Below are 21,594 nucleotides of genomic sequence, written 5' to 3'. Positions count from 1 at the left end.
CCCGTTGCTGCGCTTCCGCCTCGACAGCTTGGCTCGCATAGCCCAGCGGGGATCTGGTCGAAGGAGCGGCTCCCGCCGCGGCCGAGACCCAAAGGCTCGCAAATCGCGAGACGCCATGGTGGCGCCGCGAGACCAGATGCCCGAGTTACAGCGGCAACCGTACCTGTACGTCGCCCCGGCGGGCAGGCCCCCGCCGTCATCGTCCCGACTTGACAATGGAGCTAATACATGTATCCTTAAGTAAGCCAGGCGACCTGGCAGGTCTGGCGCTCGTCGACGAGAGTATCAACTTGATAATCAAGCGAAACCTTGACGCAGACGTTGCGCTGCTCCCTCTCGTGTTGATGTGGCGACGAACAGCGCCACCGTCGACATGACTTCAACAGGGACCTGCATTGAAGCACTGCACTTGTTATCCATGGTTATATGCGTTTCTATCTATGCAGGGCGCTCGACAGTCCCACCTCCCTTCCGATCGGGGACGCGTCGAGGCTGTCGAGGCCCGCATTGCAATTGTAATACTCGGGACACGGCGTCCCGAGTCACGGTGATCCGGCTCACACACGAAGACACACTTGGGACTTGCTGACAAAATTGTGCTCCTGCGGATGCGGAGCTCGAATAAATACATCAACTGGTGCCTTGAAGCCGCCTCGTACTCTCTCACAGATCGGCCACGGACACGGCCATGACGGAGCACGAGCTCCGCAGCGACGACATATTGGACGACAGCTCCGAGCTCGACAGGCTGCTGAGCGCGCTGTTGGAGCTCAGGTAGCTCGGCCTCGCCCAGGTGGGCGGAGCCTGGCCGGTGGTGGTCAACCGGCCTTCCAGCACGCGCACCAGCTCCTCCTGAACGTCGATGGCGTCCGGGCGCTTGCTTGGCACCTCGTGCCAGCACCGACGAGCCAGCTCCTGCAGCTCCAGCGGGCAATCCGCTGAGAACTGGAGCAGGTGTGGGTCGCCGCCTACGCCGACCTTCGAGCTGGCCAGGTCCTCCTCCACGGCGATCATCGTGTCCAGCTCCCACAGGAACGTGCCGAACGCGTACACGTCGTCCCGCTGAGCCGCCACCGTGGCCGACCCGATGCCGCTGGAGTTCAGCGAAGTCGCGTCGAACTCGTCGCTCTCTTCCTCGAACGCGGGGTTGTCGCCGTCCAGCGTGACGCTGCTGGCTGCGCTCACTCCGCTCACGTCACTCTGGCCGCTGTTGTTGGCGTTGCGGCTGCGGCGGCCCAGGTTGCCGCCCGAGCCGTGGCGCTTGGCCTTGGACGAACGCGTCGCGCGGAGGCCCGTGATCTTCTGCATGGTCCACATCGCGCTCTCCCTCAGCGAACCACGGAAGTCGTCCGTTATGCGGTTGTTGTTGTTGTTGTCGTCCTTCTTCGGCGTGAGATCCGAAGGCAGGAGCACATCCATCGCACTCAGCTTCGCCTCGCCCTGCTCATTGACCAGCACCTTGCGCGCGCAAACACGGCCGTGTGCGCAGTTGTTGGCGTGCAGGTAGACCAGGCCCATGGCCACATCCAGAGCGATCGACAGCTTGCACCTCCAGTCGGCGTTCGGGTTCGCGTTCACGCTCGCACTCGAGTTCGCGAACACCGGGTACCAGCTGAAGATGTTGCCATTACCGCTGCCGATACTCGCCGCAACGCTGGCGTTCGGGTGGAATCCCTTGCCCTCACGACGGTGGCGCTCCGACTCAAACATCGTAGCGAGAGAGCCGTGCTGCATGAACTCGAACACGACACCCAGGTGCCACGACGGAGCACCCATGTTTGGGTATCGGCTCTTGGTTGTAGCGCGTGCCATGCTCTCACTCGTGCTGTTGGTAGGCCCGTTGCCATTGTACGGGTGTGGCGAGGCCACAGCACTACTGCCACGTCGACGACTGGCAGTGGTGCTGCAGCCGGTGGTGACACCAATGAAGTGCACTATTGACGCGTGGTCGAACGTCGCAGCAAGACGGATCTGCTCGACGAAACGCTTCTCGAGACGCTTCTTCGAGCGCATGAGTGCTTGAATCACCACCTTGTAGCCCTGGTACTCGGCCAGAAACAGCGCTCTATCCATCTTCTTGCGGGGGTTACCCACTCCGACGGAGCTCAACGCCAGCGCAGCCTTGCTGCTCATCTTAGAAGCAGACATGTGCAGCGCACGACGCATCTGGATCTCCTCGGGCGGGATCTCGTACACTAACAGATCGTCCAGGTTGATCTTGCTTTTGAGCTTGCTGCGCACCTGCAGCGAAGCCGTGCTGGCTCCGAGATAGCCGTTGTCGTTGGGGCTTGGCTCGAGAATCGCGACCGGGTTGTATTTGTCCAGAGGACTTTCGTACACGCCCCACGCTGTTTCTCCAGGGGTGTGGAAACCACTCCCAAAAGTGCTGTGGTTGTCGTTTTTGCTGTCCGTATCGCGGTATTCCTCGTTTCCATTTCCGCGACTGACCCGTCCGCTGGACGTGAACACCATGAAGTTTCCACCGCTGCTGCCCAAGCGACGATCGCGGTTGATCTTCATCGCAGCACGTCGCGAGTGGTCATTACTCCCGTCGCTGCTGTTTCTCCGCTTGTTCCAAATGAACCCGAACACCAGCGCACTGAGCAGGATTCCAACAAGAAAGAATGTGCTACCGATGACCCCTATGGACTCGGCCGAGAAAATGGACGAGTTGGAGCTCGTGTTCGATTCCTGCGATGAGGCCGCACCACTAGAGCTTGAGATGTCGTTGATGTCTGCCTGAGCTAGACTGTTCGACTCCGATTCAGACGTGGACGAGATGACACACTCCTCGTCCTCGAGAACGCAGAACGAGACCCCCTGAATCTCCTCGTGCGTCGCCTTGGAATTCGAGCACGTGCTCGCGAGAGAAGACGGCACTGTGAACTCCGTAAGGCTCTGAAACACACTCACATCCGAGCGGCAAATCTCGATCGTGGACAGCGGGTTGTCTGCTAGGTACACTTTTCGTAGCGTCGAAGCGAAAGTCACGCCGCTGACCTTTTTGATTCCGTTCGACTCAAGGTTCCTGCACGATGCAAAAGTGTAGGTTAGTCAGTGACCACGTAGGCCAAGGTGCAGATGTCGGAACGTACAGCTCCACAAGCGTCGAGAGAGACGATACGATGGTCGGGAACGCCGTGAGCAAGTTGGAGCTCAGGTCCCTGGAGAAATAAAAACACAAGTCGATCAGAATATGCGTCACTACCAATTTCTCGTGTCAACTGGTACGCACAGGTACTGCAGGGCCGTGGGCAGGTTGGAAAAGTTGGTTGACGCGCTTGTAAAGGAGTTTTTAGTCGCGTTCAACGTGCGCAGCGACACCGGTAGCATGAGGTCGTCCAGGTTGGTGATGCCCGTGTTGGAGATGGACCTACAACATTCGCTCAAAGTCAGCAACCACATCGTCACACCTCTTCCATCTTCCTGCAACGTACAGGGACTGCAGCGCGACGAGCTTCGTGAACGTGTCGACCCCCACCGAGCTGAGCGAGTTGCCGTGCAGCAGCAGCGTCTGCAGCTCGCCCGACTCGGGCCAGGGCGTCGACGACGACAGCGTCGTGATCGAGTTGGCGCTCAGGTCCAGGTAGTTGAGTCGACGCGGGAAGTTGAAGGCCGACAGGTCTGTGATGAAGTTGTCCGCGAGCTCCCTGCAGCAAAATCTCCATCAGTCAAGAGCACAGCGTTGCACTGCACCTGCTTCATGCACGTACAAGTCCTCCATGTCGTTGTCCGAGTCCGCGGGCGCGAACTTCTCGAGTTCGTTGTTGTTGAGCAGCCTGTCACAAGGGATTCCACGAACAGCTCGTCACGCTCTGCTCTCTGCATGTAACGAGGTGCTACCTTTTGGTCTTACAGTTGGTACACGCGCGGGTAGCTGCGCACTTGCACGACGTCGAGGTTGGACAGGTTGAGGCTGCGCTCGACCGTGGAGCTGACCACGACCTCGAAGCTGCGCGCGTTGCAGTCCGAGTCGTACACGACAGCGGTGGTGTCCGTCTCGCCCTCCACCAGCGTGCTGGCGTTGGTGCACGCCTCGGCCGCCGCCCGCGAGGCCCCGAGGCCCGTGACCAGCAGCAGCACGAGCTGGAGCGAGCCATTCATGGGGAAGGAAAAGTCTGCGCGGCGACGCGCAGTTGGAGAATGGAGGCCCCGCGAGCTGGGGCCTTTACAACGCGACGCGGCGAGAGCTGCCGGGATGCTGGGCTGCTATCCACCGAGTCTGTCTTGGCAGCGCAGAGCTGCTCAATAGAGTATGGGGAAGGTCCGTCCTCGGTCTCCGCTGCTGTGGCCCTTTTTGCCCGCAGAGGAAAAGCGATATGGGCTTTGCGGTTCGGGTTGGGCAGTGAAATGCGGTTCCAGAGGCTGCTCACATAGTTTTATCCCGTGAAACTGAAAATAATAGGGTATTACATTGAGTAGAGGTTTTTCTGACTTCCTTGCGCAAAATAAAGTCAGAACGCTTTTGCCCTTTTGCCCCTCACTCCAAATGATTGACGTGACGCCTTCTTTTGTTTTTGTACTTGTGTGTGTATCTCGTCCCCCGTGGCGGAGGCTGGCTTGTCTCCCTTGGCAGAGCCTTTTTGGGAAGCCCGGGGCGGATAGGCAACGGGGCATGTCCCTCGGCTGGGATGAGGCTCAGCTTTCCTGCTCCGTAGAGTCTTGAACGCGCCTTGGCTCAAAGAAGAGCCGGCGATTACCCCAGGCGCGCGTGAGGCTGTGCGGCGCGCAGGACGGGAACTTCACTTTGCCCGCGGGATTGCCCGGTCCACCCGATCGCGACCGGCTCGGTGAGTCGCCAGCTCCTTCCGCTGGCACCGCCGAAAGTTAAATCTTCCGTAACGCTGGCGCGTGCGGCCCCCAGCGTCGGAGCTCAACGCTTTTGACGCACGCGGCACATCGCCCCGTGCAGCACATGTTGCGTGACTGGGGCAGTAACGCTGCTGTGTATTCGCGCGGGCAGGCTGGGCTTGCTCGCGTGGAGAAATCGCACTTTGGCGAGACCCCACTTCAACTTGAAGCGGGTAGGCTCGCGTTCTGCGTTTTGGGGATCATGAGACCTTGGTTCGTGCCATGATCCAGTATTTATAGGCGCTTGGTTTCCATGGCTTGGTATTGCTGTCCTAGGTGCCTAGGACATGCCTAGGTAGGTATGCAGTTGTTCGTATTGGGATCAAGCAGGCCAGCTATTCTCAGCACGCCCCGAACTTTGGCCCCACTTCGGCATTTGCTGCTCACTACAACAGCCATCTACCTGCAACAGTCTACCATGGTCAGCATCCAGACCCTGCTCAAGGCCCTCGCGTTCTGCGTGCTCAATGCGAGCCTCCTCCCCCGCGCCCAGGCGGACATCGTCCTTGTGCTACCCGAAGACCCAGCGTGCACGTCGACGCCCGACTTGGTCTATGCAGGCATCATGGCCATCACGGACCCGGCATGCCTCGATTCGAGCGAAGACCCTGGCTGCAACCTGTTCGGCATCCCGGACTGCCGCGCCTGCGCTCTCGTTCCCGAAGCCGTCACTTCGGACTCCCCGCCGTGCAAGCTACTGGTCGTCTTTAACCAGGACGCACTTCAAGGGGAACAACCCGCCAACAGTCGAAATTGCAATGACTGCGAGCCTGAGGTTCCGCTACCCCTGGTTCCAGGCAGTTCCGTTGACTCCGTCAAGTCTGTGGAGACGGCTGATGCCAACGAGTCGAGTGGGCAAGAAGACTACGTGCCGATTGTGATCGTCCTGCCCATTGAAGTGTTCATCGAGACGGAATCGTCCGTTTTGGTCGATAGCGAAAGCTCGTCGGACTATGACGACGATAGCGATGCTGGGGATGAGTCCAACGTCGGTAGACGTCTCCGCGCGCAACTGTAGCTGTAAGACACGCAATTTGCGCTACTCTTTGCTAGCACACGCGATTATCACATCAAATATACTTGACCCTTTAGAATCTTTAGCTCTTTCGAGTGTACTCGCCAACTTCGTTTACGATGATCGGCTTCAACGCGCTTGACTTTTTTTTGTGCGGTAATACTTCGGCCGCTAACCCCCAGCGCCGCCCGTGCGAGATCGCCTCAACGCTTTTATAGCATATCTACATGTGATGATGCCGGTGCCTGGCACGAATGTAGACTTCTGGTGCTGTGTACCATCACACTAACTAAGCATTTAGTGGATCAGCTAGACCACTAAGGTACGAGTAAAATTGCTGTGGTAAGCCTAAATATAAATTGAAAAGCTCATACCATTACCCGCGTCAAACTTTTAAGCTGACCCCGATGCCGCCGAATCAGCTTGGAGTATCCCATACACTTCGATTCCAACAACCGCAGCGGCAGAACAGCGATGAAATATGGTTAAGGCACTGGCCGACCGAGTTGGGTTGCTCGTACTAGCCGAGCGCCGCCGCTTCGCGGCGGTGGTTGTGGGTTTGGTCACAGTAGTATGGGCCGCCCGCCTCCGCCGGGCGATGGCTTCGTCAAAAGGATATACTGCTAAACTGAAACGCACTTGAAAAAAGACATAGATTTATGTAATTATGAAGTGTGTACTGCTGATCGCCTACTCCGCCTAAGCATCTTCGAATATCTGCCTGTACACAATGTTGTCAGTGTATGCACCGTCGTCTTCCTCCAGCTCCGGATACTCGATCAAAGCCTTGAACTTGGACCTGGATGTAACCCGCGACAGCGCCACGTAGAGCTGTCCGTGGGAGAAGCAGGGTGTTGCCAGATACAAACCCAGGTTCTGGACAGTTTGGCCTTGGGCTTTGTTGATGGTCATGGCGAAAGCTGGTACAACTGGAAACTGCTTACGTCGCAAGCGGAAGGGGAACTCGCGCGCGTCCCCATCGCTGACGAAGACGATCCTTGGAATTAGAACGTTTTGACCAATCCGTTCGCTAGTCATGATGGTAGCATGAATGACGTGGGGCTTGAGCTGGACAACCCGTAGTCGCGTTCCGTTGCAGAGGCCCAAGTCGGGGTTCAGGTTTCTCATCATCATAATTGGGGCGCCTTCCTTCAATGTAAGCTTGTGTGGAGGAATACCGTTGATAGTCACCGAATGCAACACCTCCGGCTCGAAGAAGTTGCCTTCGTTGTCGTCATCCACGGAATCCACCGATAGATACTCGCGGGCCTCCCCGGAGAGTCGCTCCGAGACGGCTTGGTTGATGCGGTGCACCACGGCGTTGGTAGTCGTCAAGATGGTCCTGTTGGCAAAGTACTCGTCCGTAGCAACCTCGGGATCGTTGATGTCGGCGTACATCTTATCTATAATGTTCTTCAAACCCCGTGGAACAGCTCCAGGTGTGATTGCTTCGTCTTCAATGTCGTCTCCTTCTTCGTAGATGTTGTCGATCAGCATATCGCGCGGAATCTTCACAAAGTCCCTGCCCAGGGACCTGTTGACCTCGTGTCTACCCTCTCCCACTTGTAGGAGAAACTCCGAGAAAGCCGCGAGCTCTGCGGCGGTGCTTTCGTTACTTGCCGATTGTACACGCATGTTTTCCGTGAGATGCAGCTGCTTGAAGTGTCGCCATAGCGTAGATGACTTAAGACACGCGTCGATGGTCTCCGCTGGTGTGCCGCGTACTACCACCGGTAAAATCGGGCGGAAGTCACCCGAAAGGACAAATACTTTTCCTCCAAAAGGCTCCTGGTCGTTACCCATGATGTCACGCAAAGACCTGTCGACCGCTTCGAAGGCGTGTCTGTGAGTCATTGGAGCTTCGTCCCAGATAACCAAACTGGCCCTCTCGATCAACATCTTGAGGCGCGATTGTTTGTAAATCGCACACGTCGACTTGTCGTTCAGCTTGAGAGGTATCTTGAACGTTGAATGCGCTGTGCGCCCACCCATGAGCAACAGCGAAGCAATTCCACTCGAAGCCACAGCAATCGCGATCTTCCCGGACAGCCTCACCTTCGCCAGGATATGCCGCAGCAGAGTTGACTTTCCTGTACCTCCCGGGCCGTCAATAAAGAATAGCTTGTTGCCTTGAACTGGTACTTCGGCCGCCTGGATGATTTCGTCGTAAATAGCTCGTTGGCCGTCGTTCAGCTGGCTTTCTTGGTCCACAATGGCTTGAAGGGTAGAGTGCTGGTACCCCTCCAGTTCGCGTCGAATGAGGTTGTTCCGCAGCAGCGAATCCAGCACCAGCCGCGGGTAGTCATCCAGCTGAGGGAGGTCAAAGTCCGCCACTACGTAGCCATTGATTTGGAGCAGGTCGTTAAGGTCCTTGAGTGTGTGGAACCTGATCATGTCTTCCTTCTCCTGTCCTTCCAAGCCTCGGTATGTGTACGCGAAGTCTTCAGAAAGAACCTCTTAGAATCGATTCCACAGTACGCGAACCTCCGAAACTTGAGAATAAACAATGATAGTCGCGAAGAGCTGGCGGAGTTGGTACGGCATCTTGAAGGCAGCGGCTTCTTCCATACACGCAATCCATTCTGCGTCGTCTTCAAGGTAGCCCAGTTTGAGTGCGGCTTGGCGGTACGACGCATACGTAACACCATCCACTGTCCGAAGCTTGGCAAAGGACTGTGGTCCCTTGCGGTGACACAGCAGTACACGCATGTAGAACCTCTCCATGTCCCGAGGGGTCACATGAACCATCCGCCCAAGCGCCGCTTGGTATTGTTTGCGACGAACCCATTTCTTTGCCTTGTCATCCCATCGGAATAGCTTCGGAATGTCTTGGTACACCATGGTCTTTGCAACTTGGTTCTCCGGAGCCTCGCTCGCACACAATTCGAAGAAGCGGGTCAACATCGTGTGGCGACCGCGCGTGATAACTCGATCCGGGTTGTCGCTCGAACGGAAGGTCACGAATTGCTCGTTCTCCAGGTGGATCGTCAGCTGTACAATGGAGTGCGTCTTGCCTTGAACGGAGAAGTCGAGAAGCCGCATACATGCCTCTATCGGAGATATATACCTTGCGTTCAGGTACCGAAGAATCTCGTTGGGATCCATCCTTGCACCGTTCGACTCCCCGCCCACCGCTTCCACAGTTATTACAGCCTTGTCGGACCCCTTGTAGACGTACTTGTACAGGTATTTGACCGCCGTGAGGGCCGTACAAACCTCCACGTTGATATGGCAGTTGTACTTCTGCGAAAGGTAGGGGTTGTACGGGACCACCCACTGGTTAATGGTGGCGTTGTCGTACTCCCTTCCCTTGAACTTGAGTACTCCTGGAGGCCGGCGGCAACGTCTGCAGACAGGAAACCCGTTCACGTTTCCTTGGGTAACCTCTACCAACGGCTTCGGGTATCCCTTCGTGCATTTTCCGTCCTTCATGCAGGGGCTGGAGGGGTTCGCCGCGCCACATGGACCATGCATCATGCAAGTGAGGATGGTCTCGTACAGCTGGGGGTTGATCTCGGCGTCCGGGAGCTCCGAAGAGCACAACTTGTCGATGATTTGTCTTGTACGCGGCTTGTCTTCGTCTGCGAGAATAATCAGAATGTGTGCGTGTGGGAGGCCTCTCTTCTGGAATTCCACCACGTAGATCCTCGCCAGAACACGTCCCAGTACGCCTTCATCCAAGTCTTTCAGCATAGCCGCCAGTTTCTGCTGCCAAACGCGGGCTACGATGTCCGGGCGGTCTTGAGCGCTTTGGTTTGGCTCCGGTATCTTCTCCTGGATCTCGTCCCACGTAGGGTTGCACGTCATAGTAACGAAGACGTCCGGTTTTCCGTACTCGCGCACGATAGCCATGGAATCTTGGTGAGACTTGTACATGGCCCGCGGACTGCCCGAATGCGTAGCTGGTAGAACGATGCGCTTGCCGATTTGGTCCAGGAAGTGTCCCGAGCGGCGTTGCGGTTCGTCTGGGTGCTGTAGCGCCCCCGTTTCGCGGTTGTACTCCGTCAATAGGGCTTCGCCCTCGCGCAGAACCGCCGTGTTTTCACTTAGAAGCGCGTCTTGGACCCCGCTGTACTGATCGGCCCGTAGTTCGGCTTGATGAGATGCCACCCAACGCAGTTGCTCTTGTTCGCACTTGGCTCGTTGATCTACGCAGTACTGCTGGAATAATCGCCCACCTTGGTGCAGTACCGACTCGTCACCGACTTTCTGGAATAACCGGTAGGCTACGTGCTCGCGGAGGGACATTTCACGCTTCTTTCTGCGCACCACGTTGTTCGCATACACATCTGTGTAGGTCCAACCCAGTTCTCCATGCGGAAGAAGTAGTGGGTACTGCAACGGGTCATACACAGAGTGTGTTTCGAAGAGACGCAGCAGCGAGTGATCTTTAGTACGCAGAAGGATGTCCCGCGGACTGTCCAAGTTGCCGTCCTCGATAAGAGTCGCTCCAACTTCCGATACCGTGGGGAGGTTGTGAGTTCGCGGGTTCGACCTCTTTTCGTGTAGCCGGAACACCATATCAACCACCTCCTTTCCTGCTGCCTGGTCGGCGCGCAGCTTCTCCGCGAAGTTGAGAAATTGTTGCGCGAACGGATTGCACTCCTCCATCATCTGCTCGATCTCCAGCAGCGTTCCAGGGTGGAGGTCAGCGAAAATACCTCGGCGTCGCTCCGCACGTTGTTGCATGTCTGGGTCGACGATGTAGATCTGGGCAAACTTGGGGGGGGGGGGGCATCGGCTCGTTTGTGAACGTATCGATACGCGGAAGAAGAGATCCCAGGTAGTGCCCCATGGCTCCTTGAATATGATACGTGTATACGTCACGTTGTCCAGCAACGCTCTCGTCTTGGTTCACGTCCCTGAAGTTGGACCGGTTGCTACAGGACGCCCCAATCGACGTGAAGGCAAACACTTGGTTGTAGGCACGGATGCGGCGCCGAAATTCGGCGTCCATGTACAACTGGTGCAATCGCGGTGGCGCAGCAGGTAGTGGGGGTAGTTGCACCGCTCCCTCTAAACAGCAGCCTTTCTTGGACTCTGCAGGCCATTTTCACGCGTTGCAATGAGGGCAGACCGTAGTCGGAGGCAATCTGTGGCGCCCATCGACGATATTGGAACCGCTGAGCATAGAGACTCTGAAATCCTCTTGGTTTGCGAGTGCATGACCTCTGCGAAGCGTACTGCGCCGTATACGCTCCTGTTGTCACCGCTCCTCTCTCTCTCCTCCTCCTGAGCATCGCGAACCATTGCTTGATGCTCCCGGCGGGCGGCTCGCTCCGCTTCGACGACTTCCTGGCTGAGCGCAGCCCGACGTTCTTCCTGGCGAACGCGCTCGCGTTCCTGCCGTTCTTGGCGTTCACCAGGGCCTTCTTGCTGTCGATGTTCTGCATGTTGGCGACGGTCGGTCTCCTGGATGATCTCCCGTTGTTGCTCGGTTTGATTAGATCTTCTATTGGCCCGTCCTAAACGGTTTTCTTCGCGCACTGAGCTCCGTTCGGCCTCGGGGACTGACGCTCGACGTGCACGTTGGAGTTCTGCAGCTCTACGTCTCTGACGCTCGCGCTGGGATCCCGTCATGTTAGCCCTTCTAATTCGAGCTCTCTCACGGTCGCGAGCTCGAGTGCGTTCTTTTGAGAAGCCGACATTGCTGCGCGCCGCCTACGCGCTGCCTCCGCCGAGGTAAGGGTGGGTGCTTGCTCCCTTGTGGTGGCAACCGCTGCTGCAACTGTAGGAACAACGGGCGCGGCTACCGGGACCGGAGGCTGTTCTCTGCGGACTGGCGGAGGCACAGCAGACGTGATCGCGACCGTGGTGTGACTCTGGACTGCCGTGACCGTTGCAGCTGTGTCTGCCACGTTAAGCGCTTGAAATTCCTTGTTCAAGTTGTATCGTTTAGCCCTCCGACGCGCTTGGCGGCGCTTTTTAGCGGCAGGCTCCTCTGGGGCAGCCGGGGTTGCGTTGATACGCTCGTTGTCTCGCAAGGCCTCCTCGATCTCCTCGCGCGTCCATTTCCTTTTCGTTCGAGCCATTTTGGCCTGCGTACACGCAACAGAGTCACATGACGCGTTAGACATAAAGTCTAAGAACACCGTCGCCATTTCCAGGGTCCTATACACGCGCCCCGCCGCGGACACAGAAGCGCAAATAGGTGCGTCCACCTAAAGCGCCGGTCCCATACACGACCACTGGCCCGGAGATGAGGTAGGTCACCCGGCTTCGCCGAGATCTGCCCCATTTACCCCGGATTGGTATGAGATTTCCCACGCCGCTGGCGGGCGGACGTGGGCACCTCAGGGTCGCGGCTCCCAAGAGCGGTCGCTGCGGCAAGGGCACGCGAATTCCTACGTCGGCGGCGGGTGCCAGCTGCAGTCTTTCTTATCATCTTAAAATGGGTATTGCTACCCACTTTAGAGAAAGAAACGGTCAGTATAGTGGAGAGCTGCAGTACCCAAATGCCATTCCCCAAGGTAATTAAACCCGGGGTGCAGGTAAGTGAGCAATGTTGCAGATTCGGGACGGCCTGCCTGGCATCTGTGCACCAACGGGGGAGTCTCGACTACATGGCCGTGTCGTGGAACCCACTACAACTCCCCCGTGGCCCCACCGGAGTAGGCACCAGGCCGCCCTTAATCCCACACTATAATACCTCGACTGCCCTGAAGGTACCAGTTATCCCAACAGGCGGAACTCCCGAAACCGACACTTCTATTACAGTTAGGAAACTATGTAGCTAAGCGTACCTTAGTCCCTGTGCGGCGCTCGCGTCCTGTGGAGCTTGCTGTAGCGCCCGACGTCCGAGCGCTTCCTCGCTCCGCCGCGCGCGGAATTCAAAAAAGGAAATGTGAAAGCTGAGGCAAATCAGCCGGCCAATCACAGCACGAATAGAAATCACGCAGAAATAAGCCAGTCCGGAAGATGGTGGGATGCCATAGGACAGGTTACTAATGCGTTAATGCAGGGCGGTAGGACGATGCTCTACGGTAGGCTAAGGCCCGATGACAGAGAACGGACGGACTGACGGACAGACTGACAGGATACTCTGTTAGTTGGGGGGTTAAGACTAGCCGATCGCCGCCGCTTCGCGGCGGTGTGTGTGTGGTTAGCCATAGGCTGTTACGCTCGCTGTTCCAGCTCGCTTCACTCTTTGTCATAGCCCCCTCCGCATCGCACCGGCGGGTCTACAGTTCGGCGCAACCCGTTACGCTCGCTGTTCCAGCTCGCTCCACTATTTGCCATACCGTTCGTCGCAGCCCATTACACTCGCTGTTCCAGCTCGCTTCATTACTTGCCATACCGTTCATCCTAACCCGTTACGCTCGCTGTGCCAGCTCACTCCACTACTGAACACACCGTTCGTTGCGATCTGTTACGCTCGCTAAGTCAGCTCGCTCTACTACTTGGTATACCGTTCATTGCAACCCGTTACATTCGCTGTTCCGGCTCGCTTCGCTACTGAACATACCGTTCGTTGCAACCCGTTGCCTACTGTTCGTCCCAACCCGTTACGCTCGCTGTGCCAGCTCGCTTCACTACTTGACTTCCTGTTGGTCGCAACCCGTTACGCTCGCTGTTCCAGCTCGCTCCACTACTGCGCGATCGCGCACGGTGCTTGAGGTCCAGCGTGCTCGAAGGTACTACGGGCTCGATTTCGAAAACTCCGGTCGTGTGTCACAAGGACTCGTCGTACCACTTGCTCGTTACAAAGGATGCCGCGCAAAAGATGTAGACAACATGCCAGCGCGGTAGTAATATTTAGCGCATAACTCCGGCTTTCTTATCCTTACCGTAATTTATCGTCGAGAACGATTCTGGAACGTTCTTTCCCACCAGATGCATTTTCGTCGTCAGCACCGCTAACCCCTTCAGGTGCGAAGGAGGTCTCCTCCACACCTCCGAGCAGGGATGGCAAAAAAAATATTTAAATATTTTTATCCGTGAAAAAATATAATAAAAATATTTTTCATTTTTATTCGTGTAAGTACTAAAATAAAACACTTCGGTTTTGTATCGGACACAATCTGACAACCGCGCTCTATTAGGTGGGGCCCTATATTTGCTGACGTGCGACGCGGTCATCTCGCCGTCCTTGCACACGTGGAAGGTGGGGAAGCAATCCACATCAATCTCCTTGCAGACGCTCTCCAGCTCCTCGGTGCTCACCTTTAGGAACTTGACGGCCAGGAACTCGTTCTCCGTCAGCTGCGTCACCTTGGGGGGTCACCATCTTGCAGCCACCGCACCGCGGCGCCGAGAACTGCTCGGTGGCCGGCTGCTTCTCGCCGATGGCGCCGCTGAAGTCCTCAGGTGTCTTGACCTCGATCGGCATGGTCGGCTCCGCCACCTTTGAAGCTGAAGTAGCCCTGCGGTGGCATCCCACTCGTCAGTATGCGTTGAGGCCAGTATTCAGGTAGTTACTGTATTATACGGTGCTCCAGGCGATCCGTTTCAGCGGGGTTTGATGTATAAAAATGGTAAAAAAATATCATAAAAATGAAAATTAAAATATTTTTTCGATATTTTTATTTTGAAAAAATCCTTCCATATTTTGTTTGCCATCCCTGCTCCGAGCGCCGCACAAAGCAACACTGGGATTGCATGCAAAGAGGGCTTCATTCTAAAGAAAAATAATCTCACCGGCGGTTTTTTACCGCAAGGATTAGTTCAGACCAGCGCGACGTGGCGTCTCATCATTGGTTGGAAGTCTATGTGACACGCCTTCATGTCCGCTTAACCCTTTCACTACCAGAGATTTCTTACGGGTCTCCTTCGACCTATAGCTCAGCAAATCAATTTATCGCACAGAAGAAAAGTTAACCAATCAAAACGACAGATTAGTGCACGTGGTGTTGCTGGTTTGCTTTACGGTACTTCCATTCAAAAGTTTGAGGGGTCGAGCAGCATGCAGTCGCGCCCTAACCAGTTGTGTCGCTACTGCGGCAATGATCCGTGCGAGTGGGAGCAGTTCGGAGAGGACATCGTGGCGAGCCTACTGAGGATGCTGACGTCCGAACAGCGGCGGCGAGGCGCGCGCAACCCGGACGCCGTGTCGCTGCAGCTCTACCATTATCTTAAGTACGGTTTTTTAGCCAAGCACCACACGCAGCAGCTGCCAGTCTGCATTCGCCAACACCTCGGACTCGTGAATATGCAAACGTAGGTAATATTTACATTTTATCCCTACGCATCTGGTAATGTAAGCTCATCTAGTTTTGTAATGGTTCTGTTCTTTTTCAGCCGTGGGCGGCCTGTAGCAACTCCATCGGCAGCCGCAATTACTTCGTCCAGTGCGGATCGAACTGTCAGTGTAACGGGGTTACACGTACAAGTGGCTGCAAGCCACTTGTGAATTTAACAGATAGGTTATCTGTTAAACGTTTTGGATACTTCCTCACATTGGTGTAAGACACACCGATGGATACATTGAAGTGGACCACCACAATGAGTGGTCCACACATACCCAAAGATCCTATTGGTAGAAAGCAGCATCTTTCTACCAATCAGAGACATGCATATTAGCGGGGCTCTGACAGCCAGCCGCTGCCAACCCTTTCATAGATGATAAACAGTTTTTTAGCAGATTTTAGAGGAAGATCAATTCACAAACAATACAGTTCTCATTTTACCTAATCTAAGTCACTTGGAATCCTTTTGTTACTTAACTTATATTTGTGTATTCAAATATAATTAACCTAAGTAATTACTAAGTACTTACGCTTCCTCATACACGTTGCGCAACGTGTAAGCTAAAGTAGTGAGTCAAGTTAGACCCACTACACCTGGTAGCGCTTTGTAGTCCGTCTAACGACCGACTGCTTGACGTTCGTACGCGGCGTACGAACGCGGAGCCGAGAACCACATGAGCACGGAGATGCCCATGGAGAGCTCCAACACGCCTGCAACGCATGTTGCACGCGCTGACTGCCCCCACCTGTCTGACCCAGAGTGGGAGGCCCTCCAACGACTGTCAACAGTCATTGGAGAAGCGGCGATAGCTACGATGCTGCGTACGCTATCGCCGACGGAGCAACATAGTGTTGCTCTGGGATTCATCATGAAGGAGCAGCGTGATGCTGCTTCCTCAGTAACAGCGTCGTCAGGGACGACACCGCGTGCTCAATCTTTGAAATTGAGCGTAAGCAATTACGTGGGAAGAGAGGGCGAGCCTCTCCTCCGGTGGCTTGTCGATCTCGACACAGCCATAGCGGCTCGACGCATCGTCGACCCGCTGTCGAAGGTCGCGTTCGCCATGTCCTGCCTTGGCGGACGCGCAAGGAGTTGGGCGTATGGACGCCGACTCTCCGATCCTACGTGCTTCAGCACGTACGAAGTATTGAAGGAGGAGCTCAAACAAGCGTTTGAGCCCCCGCAAAACGAGTTCCGGTCGAGGGCGGAGTTCCTCGACCTTCAGCAGGGTAAGCATGATGTCCATGCTTACGCGCAGCGCGCACGATATTTAGTATCAAATATCGTGACTAACCCGATTGACGAGGCGACCAAGGTCGTCACGTTCATGAAAGGACTTAGAGATGGGCCTGTGAAGACCTATCTCTTCCGAGAGTACCCGAGTACTCTCGAAGCTGCGATCACTCTTGCCATGCAAGAAGAGTTTAGACTGCGGCAGGCTAAACTGCATGTGAACGTGCCGAGGCCGCAACCACGCCCGGTAGCGAGGACGGGAGGTCCGGAACCAATGGACCTCTCGAGCGCAACAACTGCTGGTTACCAGCAGCAGGGAGGTAACGTGCGATGCTTCCGTTGCGGAAGGATCGGTCACTTTGCACGGGAGTGCACAGCTCCCATGCCCCCTGGAGGTGGCCGTCGTGGCGATGTTAGGCATCGCCGCGGACCAACAAAAAACGCGAACATCCAGTAGGCGCGGGGCGCCCTACTGGTAATGCAGTCGCGCGTGCCGACATCGGGCACGCGACACTGAGGACTGCAGCCCCCAGTGAGACCAGCTCTCACTGTAAGAAACAAGATGACAAGCCGAACCTAGTCATCTTGAAGGTTTACTCGAAGAGAGCGAGTGACTCTCTTCGAGCCTTGGTAGACTCAGGCGCGTCGAACAACTTTGTTCGACTACGAAGCCTGTCGAGACTTGACTTCGAGGAGGTAGATACACCTCGAAGTCTTCTGGAGGTACGACTGGCAACAGGTGCCATCGTGAAGACCGAGAAGCGCGTCGTGAACGTGCGCTTCTCGTACAAACAACGAGTGTTTGTCGAACACTTTATCGTCCTGGACCTGGACGATAAGTTCGACGTGGTAATGGGCATGCCGTGGCTTGCACGGCATGATCCGGTAATAGACTGGAAGAAGCGCACGCTCGTGCGCTTCGGACGCGACAGCGGAACAGAGAGCGATGGCCCTGTTACCGCAGCGCGCGCACCAGCAGGTGAGCGTGACTCGCCAGTCGAGACAGCGCTTAATGCTGCTGTCCCGGAGTGCCCAAGGAGTGCGCGAGGGGGCGCACAAGTGAGACCCACGTCGGCAATGCTGCCGACGTCGGAAGAAAAAGATGTGTTGGTTCCGGGAACCAACACCCACGTTCAAGCGTGTAAGGGACAGTCCCTGACCCGAAGCGGTCAGGTCGACAACGACGCGTCGGCTCCGGGAGCCGACGCACCCTCGGTCATGAGGGGCTCCGCCAATGAATGGCGTCGAGGTGACGAAGGCGTGTCAACTCCGGGAGTTGACGCTGCAAACAGTGCGGACGGTTGCAAACGTACCGTACTGACGCAATTTGCATGCTGTCGTGCAGCCGGGCTGCACGAAGGAAAATGCGGTCAAGCCGGGCTTGATACCGCGCGCCCGCGGACAGGGTCCGCCGGCGAACGACTGTCCACGGCCGGGCCTGGACAAGAAGAACAACTGTGCGGAGCCGGGCTCCGCACAACAAGAAGACGGCGCAAGCGGAAAACGCTGCGCAAGTCTCGGTCCGGGACCGAGACGCAACAAGAGCAGTCTGCTGGGCAAACTGCGGCGGTGACGCCGAATGTCAAGACGCTAAGCGTCTTGACGCGCACCGATACTGGATTCCAGTATCGTGACATGGAACTCGCTAGTCCTCCGACGACGGCGTCGGAGTTGACTTCGCTTCCAGCCATGAGCTGGAAGCGCTTCACACGCGACTTGCACGATGGACGCATCGAGCAAGTCTGCGTTCTTTCGGACAGCGAAAGAACGGCGAGCGAGAGCGAAGAGCTGAGACAGCTCTTCATGGGAAGTACCACTGAGAGTGAAGACACTCTCAGTGCGAAGACGAAGCGAGAGCGCTTCGAGGAACAAGGTTGGGACTCGCTGAAGTCGAGTCCCTATTACGAATTGTTGAGGGAGTACAAAGACGTACTCCCGGAAGAGATTCCTGCGGAGCTTCCGCAGGATAAGGGCATTCAGCACGAGATTGATCTCGTGCCGGGCACGAAATACTGTGTCACGCGGCAGTGGCCACTGCCGCGAGAGCAAGTGAAAGCGATCGACGACTTCTTTGAAAGTCGTCGTAAAGCAGGACAAGTGCGGGAATCAAAGTCCCCGCACAGTGCTCCGACGTTCTGTGTCAAGAAGCCACAGGGCGGATGGCGCATCGTTCATGCCTACAACAAGCTGAACGATGCGACGGTACCGGCGCAGACGCCGATACCACGAAAAGATGTTATCATCGATTCGATGGCCGGGAGCACCGTTTACAGTGCTCTCGACTTGCGAGATGGATTTTATCAAATCCTAATGCGTGAGAGCGATGTTCCTCTCACGGCAGTGAGCACGCCAAGCGGCATGCTCTGGGAATGGCTAGTAATGCCACAGGGGCTTAAGAACGCCCCTGCGACTTTCAACAGGTGCGTGACGCACTTGTTGCGCTCGGTGCGCGACTTCGCACCGAGCTACTTCGATGATGTATTCATCCACAGCCGGGCTGTGGACGGGAAGACGACGTAGAGATGCACAGGGTGCATCTCCGGCTACTTGAGCTTATGCGAAAGCATAAGCTCTACGCGAACCTGAAGAAGTGTATCTTCGGGGCGAGCGAGATACCCGTCCTCGGGTGTCTCGTAGGGAAGAATGGTGTCCGCCCTGACCCAGAAAAGGTCAGAGTGATTAACGAATGGCCAACGCCTTCAAGTGTCAAGGAACTGAGGCAGTTCCTTGGCCACGTACTTGTGCAAGTACGTGGAGGACTATGCGGGCAAGATCCGCCCGCTGTCACAGCTTCTTAAGAAAGAAGCTGTGTGGAATTGGACACCCGATTGCCAAAAGGCATTCGATACAGTCAAGCGGGGCTTGACTGAGGCGCCGATCTTGGCAGTGGCTGACCAAGATCGCCCATTTCACGTAGTGTGTGACGCATCCGATTTCGCGATCGGATGCGCGTTATGCAGCACGATCACGAGGGCCGTGATCGTGTCGTCTACCAATCGCGTCAGCTGAAGCCAGCTGAGCGCAACTACCGGTGCATGACAAGGAACTCCTTGCCATGAAGTATGCACTCGCAAAGTTCCGAGTGTATTTGCTTGGGAGTAGACCATTTGTGGTCTACACCGACCATGCTTCACTGCGCACCGCAGTGAAGTCGCCACACATATCACAAAGAATGGCGAGATGGCTCTCATTCTTTGCGGAGTATAACTTCCGGGTCGAATACAAACCCGGAAGATTGAATGTAGTGGCCGACGCGTTATCACGTCGGCCGGACTATGCAGAAGCTGTTGACGTCAATGCCATTGACGCCATGCGATCGAGCAAACCCACATCATCTCTGTTGGATGATGTGAAGGCCGCGTACGCGCACGACGCGGACACGAAGCTCTTGCTGGCCTATGGCACAGCGCCTTCTGACAAGTCCCGTCAGAAGCTGCCCAAGCACCTTCGAGCGCGTGCACACCGCTTTCGTGTGCACGAAGGACTGCTACTCTACAACGCAGTCGACGACAACGCGGATCGCGTTGTCGTGCCAAATGACCATGACCTGCGACTCAGGATCATGTACGAGTATCATGATGCCCCGACTGCGGGACATCTCGGACGTGAGAAGACTTACGTCCTTCTCACGCGCGACTTCTACTGGCACCACCAGTATAAGTGGGTGCGCAAGTACATCCGTGCTTGCGAGGTATGCCAACGCGTGAAGCCTGCGCCATTCGCGCAGGCTCCACTGCAATCACTACCGACTCCGTCGGAGTGTTGGAAGTCCATGTCTTTGGACTTCATCTTTGGTCTTCCCCCGGATAGCGGAGGGAACACCGGTGTTGTGGTCTTTGTAGACCGCTCAGCAAGATGGTACATCTTGCTGCGGTGCCAGCAGAGGTGACCGCGAAGCAGACAGCCCGTCTGCTCGTCGACATGGTGTTCAAACACCATGGCATGCCGTCCGACATCGTGTCGGACAGAGACCCGCGCTTCACAGCGCATCTGTGGCAAGAAGTGTTTACACTTCTTGGGAGCCAGCTTTCCATGTCGACTGCGGATCATCCGCAGACGGACGGTCAAACCGAGCGCGTGAATCGCGTGCTCGTCGATATGTTGAAGAGCTACGCTCACTCGTTCCAATACTGGAGCGAGTGTTTATCGATGGCAGAGTTTGCCATCAATAACTCAGTGCATGCCTCGACCGGGCATACACCGTTCTACGTGAATGCCATGCGGCATCCACGCCTCCCGAGTTTACTCGGAGTGATGGCTCCCACTTTAAGTGGGGGAGGATCTACGACTGCAATACAGCAGCCGCAGAAAACCGCTGACACTTGCACAGTGTCAGCTGCAACAATGGACAAACCACATGAGTCTGCGCAGGGCGCAGACTCCCCCAACAACAAGGCCAACGACCACGGGTCTGCGCAGGGCGCAGACACCGCAAAGAACCACGCAGAGGCCGGGCCTCTAGCGGAGAGCGAGCTGAATGACTTCAGCTCGGATGCAATCAGTTTCATCACCAAAAGACAAGCCGTGATTCGGTTTGTCCAAGACACTATAGCAGCTTCTGTTGATCAACAGAAGCTGAACGCAGACAATGTGGGTAGAGGCAACACAAATGAATTCAAAGTTAGTTCATTAGTTTTGTTAGCTACTCAAAACCTGCCTAGACATGCAGTTTCGAGCTTCGGAGCAAGCAAGCTTGCTCCGCGCTTCATCGGGCCGTTCACTGTGTTGGCACGGCACGGCAACGCATACACGCTAGACATACCGTCTAGCATGCGCCTCCATCCGACCTTTTACGTCGGACGGCTGAAGCCATACCGGCAGCACGAGCCATCTAGCTCGGCTGACCCGAAGCCTCGGCAGGAGCCGAGGCAGAAGCGGAGGACTTGGCCTCGGCGACGAGCAACCTCTCCTCCAGCGCGCGGACGCGCTGGAGCAACCCCTTCATCTGGGTCCCCAGCTCGACCTGGATGTTCGATGCGGTCTGCGAGACCGCCGCAACTTGGGCCTTCTGGTTCGCCAGCTCCTGTTTCAGGGCGGCAAACTCAGCGCCCTGCAGACGCTCCACGACGGTCACCCGGTCGTGGAGAGGCGCATACTGATCAGCCCGGGGCTGATCATACCCGGGGCGTGTTCCCACCCCCGCCACCGCCGATCCGTGACGCCCACGGCTCAACCCGCTGGATTGTTGAGCGGATTGTTGACCATAGTATCCCGAAAACGAACCCTCAAGGGGCTCGTTTTCGTATTCGTTGGAGAGGATTTCCTCCCCATCGAGATACATGGGAGCCGCGGAACGTCTTGCTGGAGGA

General features: G+C 56.2%; 4 protein-coding genes across 4 annotated transcripts; 2 read left to right on the top strand and 2 right to left on the bottom strand.

Moving 5' to 3' along the window:
• Positions 1-663: 663 nt before the first annotated feature.
• IUM83_12468 (serine/threonine protein kinase) lies at positions 664-4,104 on the bottom strand (the record flags this gene model as incomplete). Its single annotated transcript, XM_067937093.1, has 6 exons — positions 664-3,028; positions 3,096-3,164; positions 3,236-3,373; positions 3,438-3,650; positions 3,714-3,779; positions 3,857-4,104. The coding sequence occupies 6 exons, from the start codon at positions 4,102-4,104 to the stop codon at positions 664-666; spliced, it is 3,099 nt and encodes a 1,032-aa protein (XP_067785260.1).
• Positions 4,105-5,269: 1,165 nt separating this feature from the next.
• Positions 5,270-5,869, top strand: IUM83_12467 (uncharacterized protein; the record flags this gene model as incomplete). The annotated part of the gene is made up of 1 exon (XM_067937092.1): positions 5,270-5,869. The coding sequence occupies one exon, from the start codon at positions 5,270-5,272 to the stop codon at positions 5,867-5,869; it is 600 nt and encodes a 199-aa protein (XP_067785258.1).
• Positions 5,870-13,988: 8,119 nt separating this feature from the next.
• On the bottom strand, positions 13,989-14,195 carry IUM83_12466 (putative thioredoxin; the record flags this gene model as incomplete). Its single annotated transcript, XM_067937091.1, has 1 exon — positions 13,989-14,195. The coding sequence occupies one exon, from the start codon at positions 14,193-14,195 to the stop codon at positions 13,989-13,991; it is 207 nt and encodes a 68-aa protein (XP_067785261.1).
• A 573-nt stretch (positions 14,196-14,768) lies between these two features.
• Positions 14,769-15,026, top strand: IUM83_12465 (uncharacterized protein; the record flags this gene model as incomplete). Its single annotated transcript, XM_067937090.1, has 1 exon — positions 14,769-15,026. One exon carries the CDS (start codon positions 14,769-14,771, stop codon positions 15,024-15,026), a length of 258 nt encoding a protein of 85 aa, XP_067785331.1.
• Between the last annotated feature and the right edge of the window lie 6,568 nt (positions 15,027-21,594).

This window comes from Phytophthora cinnamomi (genome assembly GCF_018691715.1).
Source record: "Phytophthora cinnamomi strain GKB4 chromosome Unknown Contig81, whole genome shotgun sequence".
In the NCBI taxonomy this organism is placed as follows: Eukaryota; Oomycota; class Peronosporomycetes; order Peronosporales; family Peronosporaceae; genus Phytophthora; species Phytophthora cinnamomi.
Note: the sequence above shows the minus strand (reverse complement) of the source record. Positions and strands in the feature narration are given on the sequence as shown.